The 12,887-nt window shown below is 33.0% G+C and overlaps 2 protein-coding genes across 2 annotated transcripts; both read left to right on the top strand.

Moving 5' to 3' along the window:
* The first annotated feature begins 571 nt into the window (after positions 1-571).
* On the top strand, positions 572-2,975 carry LOC100260572 (60S ribosomal protein L18a-like). Its single transcript, NM_001378730.1, has 4 exons — positions 572-621; positions 903-1,018; positions 1,118-1,181; positions 2,401-2,975. Exons 1-4 carry the CDS (start codon positions 607-609, stop codon positions 2,740-2,742), a joined length of 537 nt encoding a protein of 178 aa, NP_001365659.1. The 5' UTR covers positions 572-606; the 3' UTR covers positions 2,743-2,975.
* An 8,320-nt stretch (positions 2,976-11,295) lies between these two features.
* LOC104880557 (uncharacterized) lies at positions 11,296-12,503 on the top strand. Its single transcript, XM_010657504.1, has 3 exons — positions 11,296-11,884; positions 12,013-12,152; positions 12,219-12,503. The coding sequence occupies exons 1-3, from the start codon at positions 11,296-11,298 to the stop codon at positions 12,501-12,503; spliced, it is 1,014 nt and encodes a 337-aa protein (XP_010655806.1).
* Positions 12,504-12,887: the final 384 nt, after the last annotated feature.

Raw genomic sequence — 12,887 nt, 5'->3', positions numbered from 1 at the left:
TAAAATTTCATTACCAATTTCATATTATTATAAAGCATTTAACAACTCTTGATTAAAACAATTATTTTATATGAAAAAAATAGTTATATGTTAAAGATACATAAGAAAGTATAATTTAAGAACCATGACATTTTTAGGGGTATTTTTTTTAATTTCATTCAAATAAAAAATAACTCGATAAAATGTGATATATCTTATGATTGAGTTGATTCTTTCACTAATATGATTTTCATTTTTGAGTCATTTAATTAATTAAATTAGATTGAATGAAATTATATGCATAATTTATGAATTTAAATCATCTATTACTACTATCACAAATACTAATTTCTTCATAATAATAATAATAATAATATTATTATTATTATTATTATTATTATTATTATAGTAATAAGTAATAAAGGGTAAATATTTTCTAGTTCTTTTTTATGGTGCATGAAATGAACGAACTTTAGGCTTAGACACTTGAGGTGAACCGTAGTCTATGAATTAGGGTTTGCATCTCACACTTTCACATCATATATAAGCTTCTTAAGAAACCCTAGACACATCTCTCCTTCCCATCACCACAGAGAGAAGTAGCTTCTTCAAAATCTCTCCGTCAAGATGGTTACTTTCAGGGTAAGTCTATCTTCTCTCCTCATTCGTTTCTTCGTGTTTCTTCCATCGATCTCTTTGCCCATCTCGTTCTCCTCTTCAGGGTTTAATTGTGACCTGTTTGGTTTGTGAGAACGTAGGAAAAGAAAGTTTGATTTTCGTTATGCAAAACCCCTACTGTTGCAGGGTTTAGCTGCGACGAATATTTTCATTACCTCTTCCTCATTTTTCTGTCATAACAAATGGAGGGAGGTGGGGGTTTAGGCCTGATCTAATGGGGTTTATTTTTTTGTTTGGATGTGCAGTTTCACCAGTACCAGGTTGTGGGGAGAGCTCTCCCGTCGGAGACCGATGAGCATCCGAAGATCTACCGCATGAAGCTCTGGGCCACAAATGAGGTTCGCGCCAAATCGAAGTTCTGGTATGTGGGATACGATAATGATCTGTGGATTTGTGGTTATTGTTTAATTGGTAATAAGGTTCGGGTTTTGAGTTAGGGATTTGGTTTGATCTGAAATAGGTATTTTCTGAGGAAGCTTAAGAAAGTCAAGAAGAGCAATGGTCAAGTGCTGGCAATCAATGAGGTAACTATCTCATGTTTTCACTGTCATGTGGTATTTGTTGGTGAAATTATTATTGGGATTTTGGAAGTATGGTTAAATGGGGGTTGATTCTTGGAGGTGTGTCCATGACTTGCATCCATTGTTTGGCTAACTAAGCATTAGTTTAGAAGAAATCAATTGTGTTATATACTTGGTTAGATGGCTGATATTGCTTCTTGTTTATTGACTCTTAGTCTGGTTGGATATTACTATTGTCTTCTATTTATTTAAAGGATAAAAATTCTAATAAAAGGTGTTTGGTAAGTGTAATTTTCCATGTAAACATTGTAAATAACACTGAGAGAAAATTTAATTAAAAACCTGCATCACACCAAATGGTCAATTGAATATTGCACTAGAGTCCATACAGCTAGGAAAAGTGCATTTTCTGTTTGTTTATTGAGAAGTTTTTCCCTGTCTTTCTCCACCAAGAAGTAAACAATGTCATGTTTCAGTAGAGATACATTGAGACATTTTAAGCGTCATTGAACAATACTCAGTTTTGATGGATACTTGTTCTTTTCCTAACTTCCACTCATTTTGTTGGGAAGATTATGGAAATGCATATCATGTTAAAACATTTTGGGAAGTAGATTCTGATGCGTTCTTTGTTGGTTTGCTGCATTGTGGTAGTTCTGTGTCTGTTCCTTGTAGAATAGTTCATGGGTTTTTTAAAGCCTAACTGATAATCAGGTTTGGTCTAAAAATAATCGCCACTTGAAATTAGATAGAACAAGTTCACTCACATCTTACTCATTTATGTACACTTATGATTTTATTTTTTTTTAAATTTCACAGAAGATTCACAAATTTGTTCCTCTTCCCTTATTTTTCTTTGTATGCGCATTTAGACAATTGATATTTTGCTACACCAAGTTAATTATAAACTGTTTATCATCCACTCTGTTTTGTAGCAGCCCTTGTCCTAATATAATGTAGAATCTGACTTTTCTGGACACATTCATGTATAACTTGAGCTATGCTTGAATTGGATTTGCCTTTTTTTATTTGGTTATAACCACCTCTAATACCATGTTCAAATTCTTATGTTTATCATCAAATTGACTACAAAGATATGGGGATGTGTTATATATATATATATCAAGCTTCTACTTCAATATGCTGTATTGGCCCTTCTGATTGTAAAGGGGGAAAAAACTTTGTATTGCCCTTCATTATGTTTAGCTGCATGTCACTGCAGATTTTTGAGAAGAACCCAACCACAATCAAGAATTATGGGATTTGGCTGCGGTATCAAAGTCGAACTGGTTATCACAACATGTACAAGGAATACCGTGACACTACTCTGAATGGTGCTGTTGAGCAAATGTACGCTGAGATGGCTTCCCGTCATAGGGTTAGGTCTCCTTGCATCCAAATAATCAAGACTGCAACCATCCCAGCTAAGCTTTGCAAGAGGGAGAGCTCAAAACAATTCCACAACTCCAAGATCAAGTTCCCCTTGACCTTCAGGAAGGTCAGGCCACCTACCAGGAAGCTCAAGACCACCTACAAGGCATCAAGGCCCAACTTGTTTATGTAAAAGTCTGGGTGATCATTTGTTGAATGAGCTATAAAGGTCGGATCTAAATGTTTTGAAATTTTGTTTTACCATTCAGTAGAAACTTTCCTGCAATTTGGTTTCTGTTTGTTGGATATTATTTGGCTTGATAATCTTTTAGCATATCAGACAATCGAGGAACGTGATCTGTGAGGGCCTTAAAATCCCATTTTATTTAGTTTTAAAAGTTTGAGTTAAGTGACAATTGTGCTCTAGAGTTGGATGAATATGATAATAGGCTTAAAGGTCCTACTATTTTGCATAATTGATGGTAAGGACATAAAGTGTGAGAAACAGAAATAGTTTTAATCATGCAAAAATCGTCTTTGAAAGCAACTGGGCTATTGTTCCACACCAAACCATTGAATCATGATTAATGCACTTGTTATTTTTAATAAATGATAATAAAATGCAAATGTTAAAATTTTGTTTTCAAATTTTAGAAGTTTCTATAGATATAAAAAGATTGTTATTTTTTTAAAGATAAAATAAAAAATGAGACAAAAATTACCCATTAGGAAAATTAAATTATTTTAAAATGCAATTTGAAGTAACTTTCATATAAAATACAACATTTTTTAGAGGTTTACATGATAATGATTTAAAAAATTGAGGTATTTAAACCATCTCTTCCATATATATGTGTGTATATATTTCTTTGCAGCAAATTTCCATTATCATGAAGAACTATGGAGTCTATGATAGATGGGATTGAATGACTACTCATCATTGATGTGGTAAAGGTTGTAGAAGAAGTTACTTAGCTGAGTGAAAGCTTATTTCCTGGAATTGGGAAGAGCCGAAGCGGACTTCACAACAAATTGCCGGAACTGGGATTGGAGGTTTTTAGCATTTCGAGATAGTGGCTATGGCTTAGAAGCATTTTTGGGAAAGGGAGAAGCCTAGTGTTCATTGACAGTCGACACCTTAATCTTTAGGCTACGAGGAGAGAAGATTGACGAGTAAAGAAAGGGGTAATTTAACAGGGAAAACTGTAATTTCATGGGCTCATTTGAAAATATTCATAAGATACAATCCTTTAAAAGTCATCCCAAGTCTTTTGTACTCTAAAATAAAGATAGTACTTCAACCACTCAAAATATTAACTTAAAAAAAAAAGTGCATAAATTTTTAATTGTTTTTAAATAAATTTAATATTTTTTTTCATGTGGGTATAAAACCACACATTTTTTTTCATAATAATAATAATGATAATTTTATAATAATAATTATAGTTTTTATAATAATAATAATTTTTGCAATCTTCTATATGTTACAAAAGAGAGGAAAAAAAAATAGTATAATTTAAGAAGCACGACATTGTTAGAGGTTTTTTAAAATTTTCACTCAAATTGAAAATAATTTGACTCTAATAAAATATGATGTATATATAAATTGACTAACTCCTTCTCACTTATATGAATTTCACTTTTGATTCATTTAATTTATTTAATATGTTCCAATTTTAATTCATTTAATTAATTAATTAATTAATTAATTAATTAATTATATTATTATTGTACTAATAAGTAATATATAGTAAGTACTTTCTATCTCTTTTCTCGGTGACATGATATGAAATCTTCCGTACATAATTTAGGGTTTGTATCTCATATTTCCATACCATGTAGAAGTTTAAGAAATAAATATTTGATTAAAAAGATAAGGCAATACCTATATTCAAAAATAACTTTAATGTTTTGAAAATTACACATAATCACACTCTAACATTTTTACCCTTATTGCACAACTTTTTATTCAAAAGGTGCTTAATTAATAAATTGTTAAAAGGTATTTTTGTTCAATATTATATTTCATGTTTGCAAAGAAGGAAGACTATTATTTCAAATTTGGGTTTTCAATGACCCTTTTAACTAGGGTTATTTGGATAGATGACTAAAATAGAAGGTAAAATCATAAAAATGACCTTACTTATAAATGTATCGAGGTACATGACATTATTTAGATGCCTCTAACCTTATTTATATCCCTTCAAAAACATCACATGCCCCCAAAAGCCACTATACAACTATATTGTTGGAATGTCATTTGTTTTATCCGGGATTGGATCGGAGTATTTTTGGCTCTGGCCAGCCGTACCACCGGGATTGGACCGAAATGAGCCAGGACCAGAGTGACCTCCCTAGGATTCGAACTTGGGTGGCAACAAGGCTCTTATCCCAGGGCGTTGCCCTCTTGGTACCATCTAGGCTAGCCCAGATGGTAACAGGAGGGCAACGCACTGGCGTAAGAGCCTTGTCACCACCCAAGTTCGAATCATGGGGACGTCACCCTCAAGGGCCAAATAAACAAATGGCCCTATAAGACTTTGCGCTGTCCGGCCCATTCCAGCTGTGATGCCCCTGACTAGCACAGTTCGGTGGTACGGCTGGGCACCAGAGCAAAAAAGGCCAACGTTTTTGTTGGGACGTTATTTGTTTTATCCGGGATTGGACTGGAGTATTTTTGGCTCTGGTCAGCTGTACCACTGGGATTGGACCGGAATGGGCCAGGACCAGAGTGACCTCCCCAGGATTTGAACTCATGGTGACGACAAGACTCTTACCCCTTATTGTTGCCCTCTTGGTACCAGCTAACTTCTCTTTTATTGTCGTCTATCTCATCAGCACCATGGTTATATGTTCTCTTTCATATCATTTATTGCAACCCCGTCATTTAAAGTCGTTTAAGAGAAGCAAAAAAGTGTTAAGAAGACAAATGACACACTCAAACGAAGGTAAATAAATCCATTTGAAAAAAATTACATTAGTTTTGCTATTCTTAGCACTTTTTGGTTGTTGGGGAAACAATGAAATTTTACAATAAACATGACAAAAATCTTTACTAAAATGATTTATATGAAAATATTGAAACATGTGGTACATGAAAGATATATACAACAATTATCAACAATTGAAATCCCGAATGGTACCAAAAAGCATACCTTCTCATTAGATTCTTCAATAATTTCCATTAAGATGAGTTCTTTATTTTGTAGGACAATTATCTTCGAAGTTGTTTAAGATTGAAAACCTAACGCTTTTATTTCTTTCTCCTTAAAAATAAATATAAAAAAGAAAAATTCAAAAAACAATCACAAAACTAGTCATTAAAAATCCACTAGTTTATGCTAAGAAATGGTTCTATACGTAAAAAAATTTAAAAATAAAAATCATATAAATATAAATAAATAAAAAGTAGGAGTTTTTAGATGCTTCATTAGATAATCTCATATGAAAGCTTTATTTAGAAAATCACAACCAAGTTTAATTATTAAATAACAAAAAACTTGAAAGTTAAATACACAATGAGAAAAATATGCTAACAAAGATTCTACATCGACATTATAAAATTATTTAATACTAATTATACTGTACTAATTCGAACATATAGCAAGATGATCACTAATAAAGGCTTGGAGGAACTAGTTCAAAATTTTTGTCTTATTTGAATGGGTTAATTATTTGTCATCCTACTAAAACTACGATAAATTGTGAGGATAATTTCAAATCTACATCTTCATCCTATTGTCAAAGAAATATGCCTTAAAATTTTTCATTAATTTTTGACAAGCAATACTCAATAGTCAATACAATTATTTTTGTTCTACTATATTTTCTACAATATAAAAACAAAGTATAAAATTGTAAACAAGTTAACTCACCTCGCTATAATATAAATACTATCACATTTTTATTTCCTTAAAAGAAAAAATAGTCAAAAAAAAAAAAAAAAAATGAATCATGTTTGGTTGCTGAGAAATTAGGGAAAGTGAAATGGAAAGGAAAGGAAAACATAATCTCACAATTTCCAATCTTTTAGTTATAAAGAAAATGCAAAAATAAAAATCCTTTTAGTCAGAATTTTTTCTACTTCTTGTTCTCACTTTTCTCAACATCCCAACAAAACCCAAAGAATACTGAACACAAGCAACTCAAAATGCACAAAGAATCAAAGATGCATGAGCCAAAAAGTACAAGAACAACCTTAAAATTTAGGGAAACTTGTGTTTTAGGGCCCTTATTTATAAAAAATATAATATTCAATCCCCAAGTTTTTCAAATATGGAAAGCAGTTATTAATGGGCAAAATAATATGAGATTTGTGCACTCTGTGTTGAGTCAATTTTATCTTCTAAAAATGCCCTCAATGTCTTATGCATCAGCAGCCAAATAGCCTCCATGTCATACTTAAAAAAAAAAATTTGTGAAAATTGATAATTTCTTAAAAAAACCACCCGACCCGACTTTTGGTGTCCCTTTCTCTCTTTCTCTCATTTTAGTAAAAAAAAACCTTAAGTCAAACGACATCTAACTTTGCTCTCAGTAGCCCTAAATCTGCCTTTTAGTTTGGCAACAACCAAATCTAAGATTTTCCCTAAGCCAGAATCTCAAAAACTTGCCATTTCAGAAGGTTATTTCAAATCTGAATCAGCCAAAACCTTCACGTCCAACAAACCCAACTGATACACATCTTCCCCGAATCTCAAACTTCTCTGTTTTTCTCTTAACATCACGATTAGTCGAACGTGTTTGTCTCTAAACGTCTGGAGTAGCTGAAACTGATACCCATCTTCCCAATACGTTGAAGTAAACCAAACGGGAGACATATCTTGTTTTTGCATCATCGAAGTTGGAATTCCGTTTAGGTTTCTCGAAATGAAACTGGAGTTTTCCCTCTTGTGCGTGTTTTCCGATTAATCAATCACATGCGAGTTTTCATTTACGGGTTTGTCTGGATGGTGCAGATATCTTAGGGTTTGAAGTGTTTTATTTTGGAGTTTCTTATATTTAGCTTCATTTTCTGTAGAATGAAATATAGGATAAATTATTTTTGATTAAAGATATGTTCGTATTTAGAGAAAATAAATTATTATTATTATTATTATTATTATTATTATTATTATTTATTTTTAAATATTTTTTTGCTTTCCAGGAATTCTGTTGTCATTAGATTTTTAGGGAAATTGGTTCATTTGTATTACTACTAGTCAATGGAAATTTTCTTTCAATTTTAATGGTATATATGAGAGTTACTACTAAACCCTAAACAGATTATTTGCTTGGTCGTTTGTCATTATTATTGCTTTACTAAATTTGAATATCGATTTCATTGTGTGTATGTTGTTATTATTTTGTCCTTTGTCTTTGCATGATAGAATTGAATGTATGTTGTTATTGTTTTATGAATTTGATTTGAGACATGATAAAATGATAGCAGTAAGCATGTAAAAGATGAATGTTGACTACAAATTTGGGATGAAAAATAAGTGACAACATTGTGAAGTGTTGGTCATGCCTTACTTTATTTGCAGATTTTATTTATTTTTGAATCGTTTAATGCATTGTTGAGGTAAGAATTGGTACACATTTTTTCTGAGTTATGTTTTGGGGACCACATTACATTCCTAAGTCTTTAAATTTGAGATGAGTATAGTTTTGTATTTGTCTTTTTATGAGTGGAAAATTGTATTGTATCTATGCCATAAAATTATTTTCGAAAACACTAACCAAATAGTATATTTGCTTTGTGGGAAGTAATTGTTGATGACATGAACAAATTGAAAATGGTTTGTTAGGGGCAGTGATCATAATTATGGCTTTAATATATTCCACATGTGTTGCTATAATGTACAGTGAAAAAAAAATTATGTTGGAGACTTGGTTTTGGGACAGACATATCTTGCAAGATGTAGAAGGCAAAATGATTGAGACCACTAACTGAGGCATCCTTCAAATGAGAGTCTGTACAGCAAAACGAATAGTTCAAACAAAATTTAGCTTTCAATTTGTTAGAAAATGAAATCAAACTGGACAAATCAATAACACCTCTAAAGGCATGTAAATTTATTAGGTAAATTACTAAGTTAAAGATATAGTGTAGTGGTATGATAGCCAGAGATACAAGGAGGTCTCCAAAAAGTGGCAAACAATTTCTAAACTATCTGATACAACCCTTGTAAGATGAAACCTCTCTTGAGGCATCTCAAATACTAGTTACTTTCCTTATTTTTGGAAGATGAAACCCCTGTAGCTTTTATTTAAACTAAAATTCACAAGTACACCAGTTCATTTCAAGTGCTAGCGGAAGTATATGCCTAAAATCAAGGCCTAAAGTAATATCCTATCTAAAGAGGAAGTTATAATATACCTTAATAAACCGTTGGAAACCTAAAAATGATTGGAAATGAAACTAAAATCATTTGAAGACAAGTTGGACTTTGAATGGAAATTGAATGGTTCACTATGAAAACAATGTATCTGAAGGTGCATAACCATCAACAAGAAAGTCATAAACGTGATTGTGAAAAAATAAAATAAAATCATCAGAAAAAATGACCTCCTTATAGGAAATTGATCAATCCCTACTAAATCTAGATTAAACACAAACAATGTTTTACTTTGTGCTTAATGGTTTGTTGAATCTTGCTGTTACTTTTGTGAATCGTTGAGGTTTATTGATGTTTATGATAACCAATATGTTCATTATGGCAATAAGGAATGGTCAATATTGAAATGGGTCCGAAAAAATAATCTTCTAATTTTATTATTTATGTTATTTCCATCAACATAAGTTTGTCTAAAGTAAGACTTAATAAATGAATATAAACTAAGTTTTTAGAATGTTATGACTACAAATTACATCATTCTAATGAAGTTGTGTTTTGAACAATGAATTTGAATGTTTACTTTTAATTGTTTTTCTAACTTTTCCAATCTCTAATACGTCATTTCCAATACTAAATCTGATTTCGAATGTGATTGTGCTAGACGGTTGAAATCCCTTTGTTATGATTTCTTGGATGGTGAATGCTTACTCTCATAATAACATTAAAGTAGACATGTTGTTCATTCTATATGTTGGTTGCAATTTCCTTAGTGGCAGAGCCGTTGGGAAAAAATATTTCAAATGGTTGCAAGTTATGCAACTTGATTATAATGTAGAGAACTTTTGCACTATAGACTACATCATGTTTGAAATAACTTCTCTTTAGTTATTTCTATTCATATGAGACATGCACAGAAAAGTCTTATGATAAAGCGACCTCTTATATAATATCGTCGTTTTCTAAAAATTATGGAAGTTTGCAGTATCATTTATTTGACAAACTTCTTTTTGTTAAACAAAGGTTACTTGGTCAAAGGTTATACCTCAAATCTAAATCTACATTATTACTCCATTACTAAACCAGTGAAGGTTTGTTCTAGATTGTGTGGTCATGATGCTGCCATGTGTTGCTGTTGTTATTGTACTTTAGTTACTACCTTAACCATGCTTAGATACAACCTTAATCAAGCTCAGGTACTACAATAGTGAACCGTAGGTACTACCTTAGTGTAGTTTAGGTACTACCTCATCACACTTTCACTTAATATGTATGTGAGCTCTAGTTACTTTGTTCGGCACTACTTACTACTTTATTATTCTTATTGTATTGTTTGTAACCCATTTTGTTGTTATTAAAGGAATAGAAGAGGATATTTTTTGCTACATACATGAAGACGGTGAGGTTGTTAAGTCTGTTGATGGGTCCGTACAATACAAAGGTGGTCGGACAGAATCCATTGTCGTTAATGGAAATATCACACATGCAGAATTGGTTTCAAAAGTGTGTGGTGAACTGAACATTGACCCAAACTTAATAAAATTAGAGTTTACGGTGAAGTTTGACCCATCATGTTTACTACCGTTGCATGATGAGACTGTCGTTGTGAAGATGTTCAGATTTAACGACATGTTTTGTCATGTTTATGTCTTCCCACATATAGAAGTTGGTGAAGGGTTGATTGCACAAACTAGGTACATATGGCCTTAGCCCCATCATATTAATTTGGTTGAATCACTTTCCAAACATTTGTTCTTAGATAGTTAGCAAATTTGTATGGGGCTTTTTTTTGCAGTGGGCTAACACCTATTGTTGCTTTTAATTCTACACAAGTAATTTCCTCCCATGCGGATCCACCTACGGAAATTAATACTCACTCCCCTACGATTGAGTCATTTGAGTTTTCCCAACGATGTGCAGAATCAAATGTTGTTCAACTTGAATCAAGACGGTTCGAAAATGCCATTATGGGTAGTGGACAAACATTCCCTAATGCTTCTGAGTTTCATGATGCGGTCTATTTGATGTCCATGGCTTGTAGATTCCGATATTCGTTCACTAGGAATACTCCAAAACACATGACAGTAGTTTGCACAATAACCCAATGTCCTTGGAAAGTCACTGCTCGTGAAATAGGGGATTCTAAAATCGTTCAGGTTCACACATTCCGTAATGTCCACAACCATAGTTTAGAAGATGTCTCCTCCTCCCAACCTTTAATTAGATCCAATCGTGCATCCTTGGTGATTGATGATGTCATAAGGTCTACTCTGAATTACCAACCAAGCCAAATATGTAAGGACTTCGTAAGGCAACATGGGATGCAATTGACTTATCTTCAAGCGTGGAAAATGAAGGAAAAGGCAAAGGAACGCATTTATGGACAACCTAAATATTATTATAAATTGTTTCCTTGGATGTGTGACAAAATGGTTACTACTAATCCAGGAACTGTTGTTCAGTTGCGTTATTTGAGTGATGAGCACTTTCAACAACTCTTTGTTGCTCATGCAGTGTCAATCCAAGGGTTTGCATTGGGGTGTCGACTTGTCATTGCTATTGACTCATCCCATATGAGTGGGCCATATAGGGGTGCGTTATTTTCAGCCACTGCATACGATGCTAATGACTCTATGTTCCCGTTAGCTTTTGGTGTAATGAGCTCAGAAAATTATGAGGATTGGTCATGGTTTTTGCAAAACTTGAAGAAAGTTGTTGCAGAAAAGGAAGTTGTTATCATCTCCGATAGACATCCAGCCCTACTTCGTAGTGTTCCCGAGGTGTTTGGCCTTGAAAATCATGCCTACTTTTACCGTCACTTAAAGGAGAATTTCAGTACATTTGTGAGTAAGCAAATTACAAAAGGAAACAAGGGTAAAGAAAATGCACTTCAATTCCTAGATAGTATTGCCTATGCAAAGTTAGAGCATGATTATAATGTTTCTATGTATGAACTACGGAAATACAATGATGCTTTAGCCACATGGGAGAAGATAATTCACCCGAACCTTGGGCCATGTCAAAATTCCCAAAACAAAGATGGGATAAAATGACCACCAACCTTGCTGAGTCGTTTAATGTGTGGTTAAGACATGAAAGACATCACTCCATTTGTAACTTTTTAATGGAGCACATGGCTAAGTTAGGTTCTATGCTTGTGAAGCATAAAGAGCAGTCCAACAATTGGAAAGGGTCTCTAGGGCCACAAATTGAAGAAAATGTACTACAAAATATTGTCAAGGGTGAAGTGTATCCAGTTACTCCTTTCATGAATGGCATTTTTAGGGTTTGTATCGGTAGGGCATTCTTGAATATGGATATTATGAAACGTACTTGCACATGTAGGGGTTAGCAAATGTTTGGAATCCCTTGTGAACATGCGACAACTGTTATTCTCTCCATTGGCCACAATGTTGCTGATTTTGTTGATGAATGCTACAAATTCCCAATGCAAGACTTGATCTACGCGGGCTTTTTCTCTAGTATTGAGACCCATGACATGCCAATTGTGGATGACCATGGAGTTGTACGATCCATAACGGGTCAGGTTTTCTTATCTCTTAAGCCTCCTTATGCAAAACGTCCTCCCGGAAGACCAAGGAAGAAGCGCATCGAGTTCCAATTTCAAGATAAATAGACAGTCCATTGCTCTCGTTGTCATATGTCTGGCCACAATAGGAAAACGTGCAAGAATCCTTTGTCTTAAGTGCATTGTTGTTTTATGTACTTCTATTACTAAACATTTGTATTAATGTACTTTCATATGTTTTTTTGGAACACATGAGTATGTGTTGTTACCTAGTATGCAATCTTAATCATGTTTGTTACTTAACTGGTTACATTATAACTTATGTTTTTTTTCCTGTAACTAGCCATTTTGTGTGTGAATTAGCATGCATTAATATATTTTAAAGCATAGTAATCAGAATTGAACATTCCAGTTGAAGTTCAGAGACCATTTTTCCTTGCATGTGTTTCCATTCATTGTTTTTCATGTACTCTTTACTTACACCATGACCTA

The sequence above is a fragment of the Vitis vinifera genome, chromosome 10, assembly GCF_030704535.1.
Source record: "Vitis vinifera cultivar Pinot Noir 40024 chromosome 10, ASM3070453v1".
In the NCBI taxonomy this organism is placed as follows: domain Eukaryota; kingdom Viridiplantae; phylum Streptophyta; class Magnoliopsida; order Vitales; family Vitaceae; genus Vitis; species Vitis vinifera.
The sequence above is the reverse complement of the archived record's forward strand: the minus strand, read 5'-3'. Positions and strand labels throughout refer to the sequence as shown.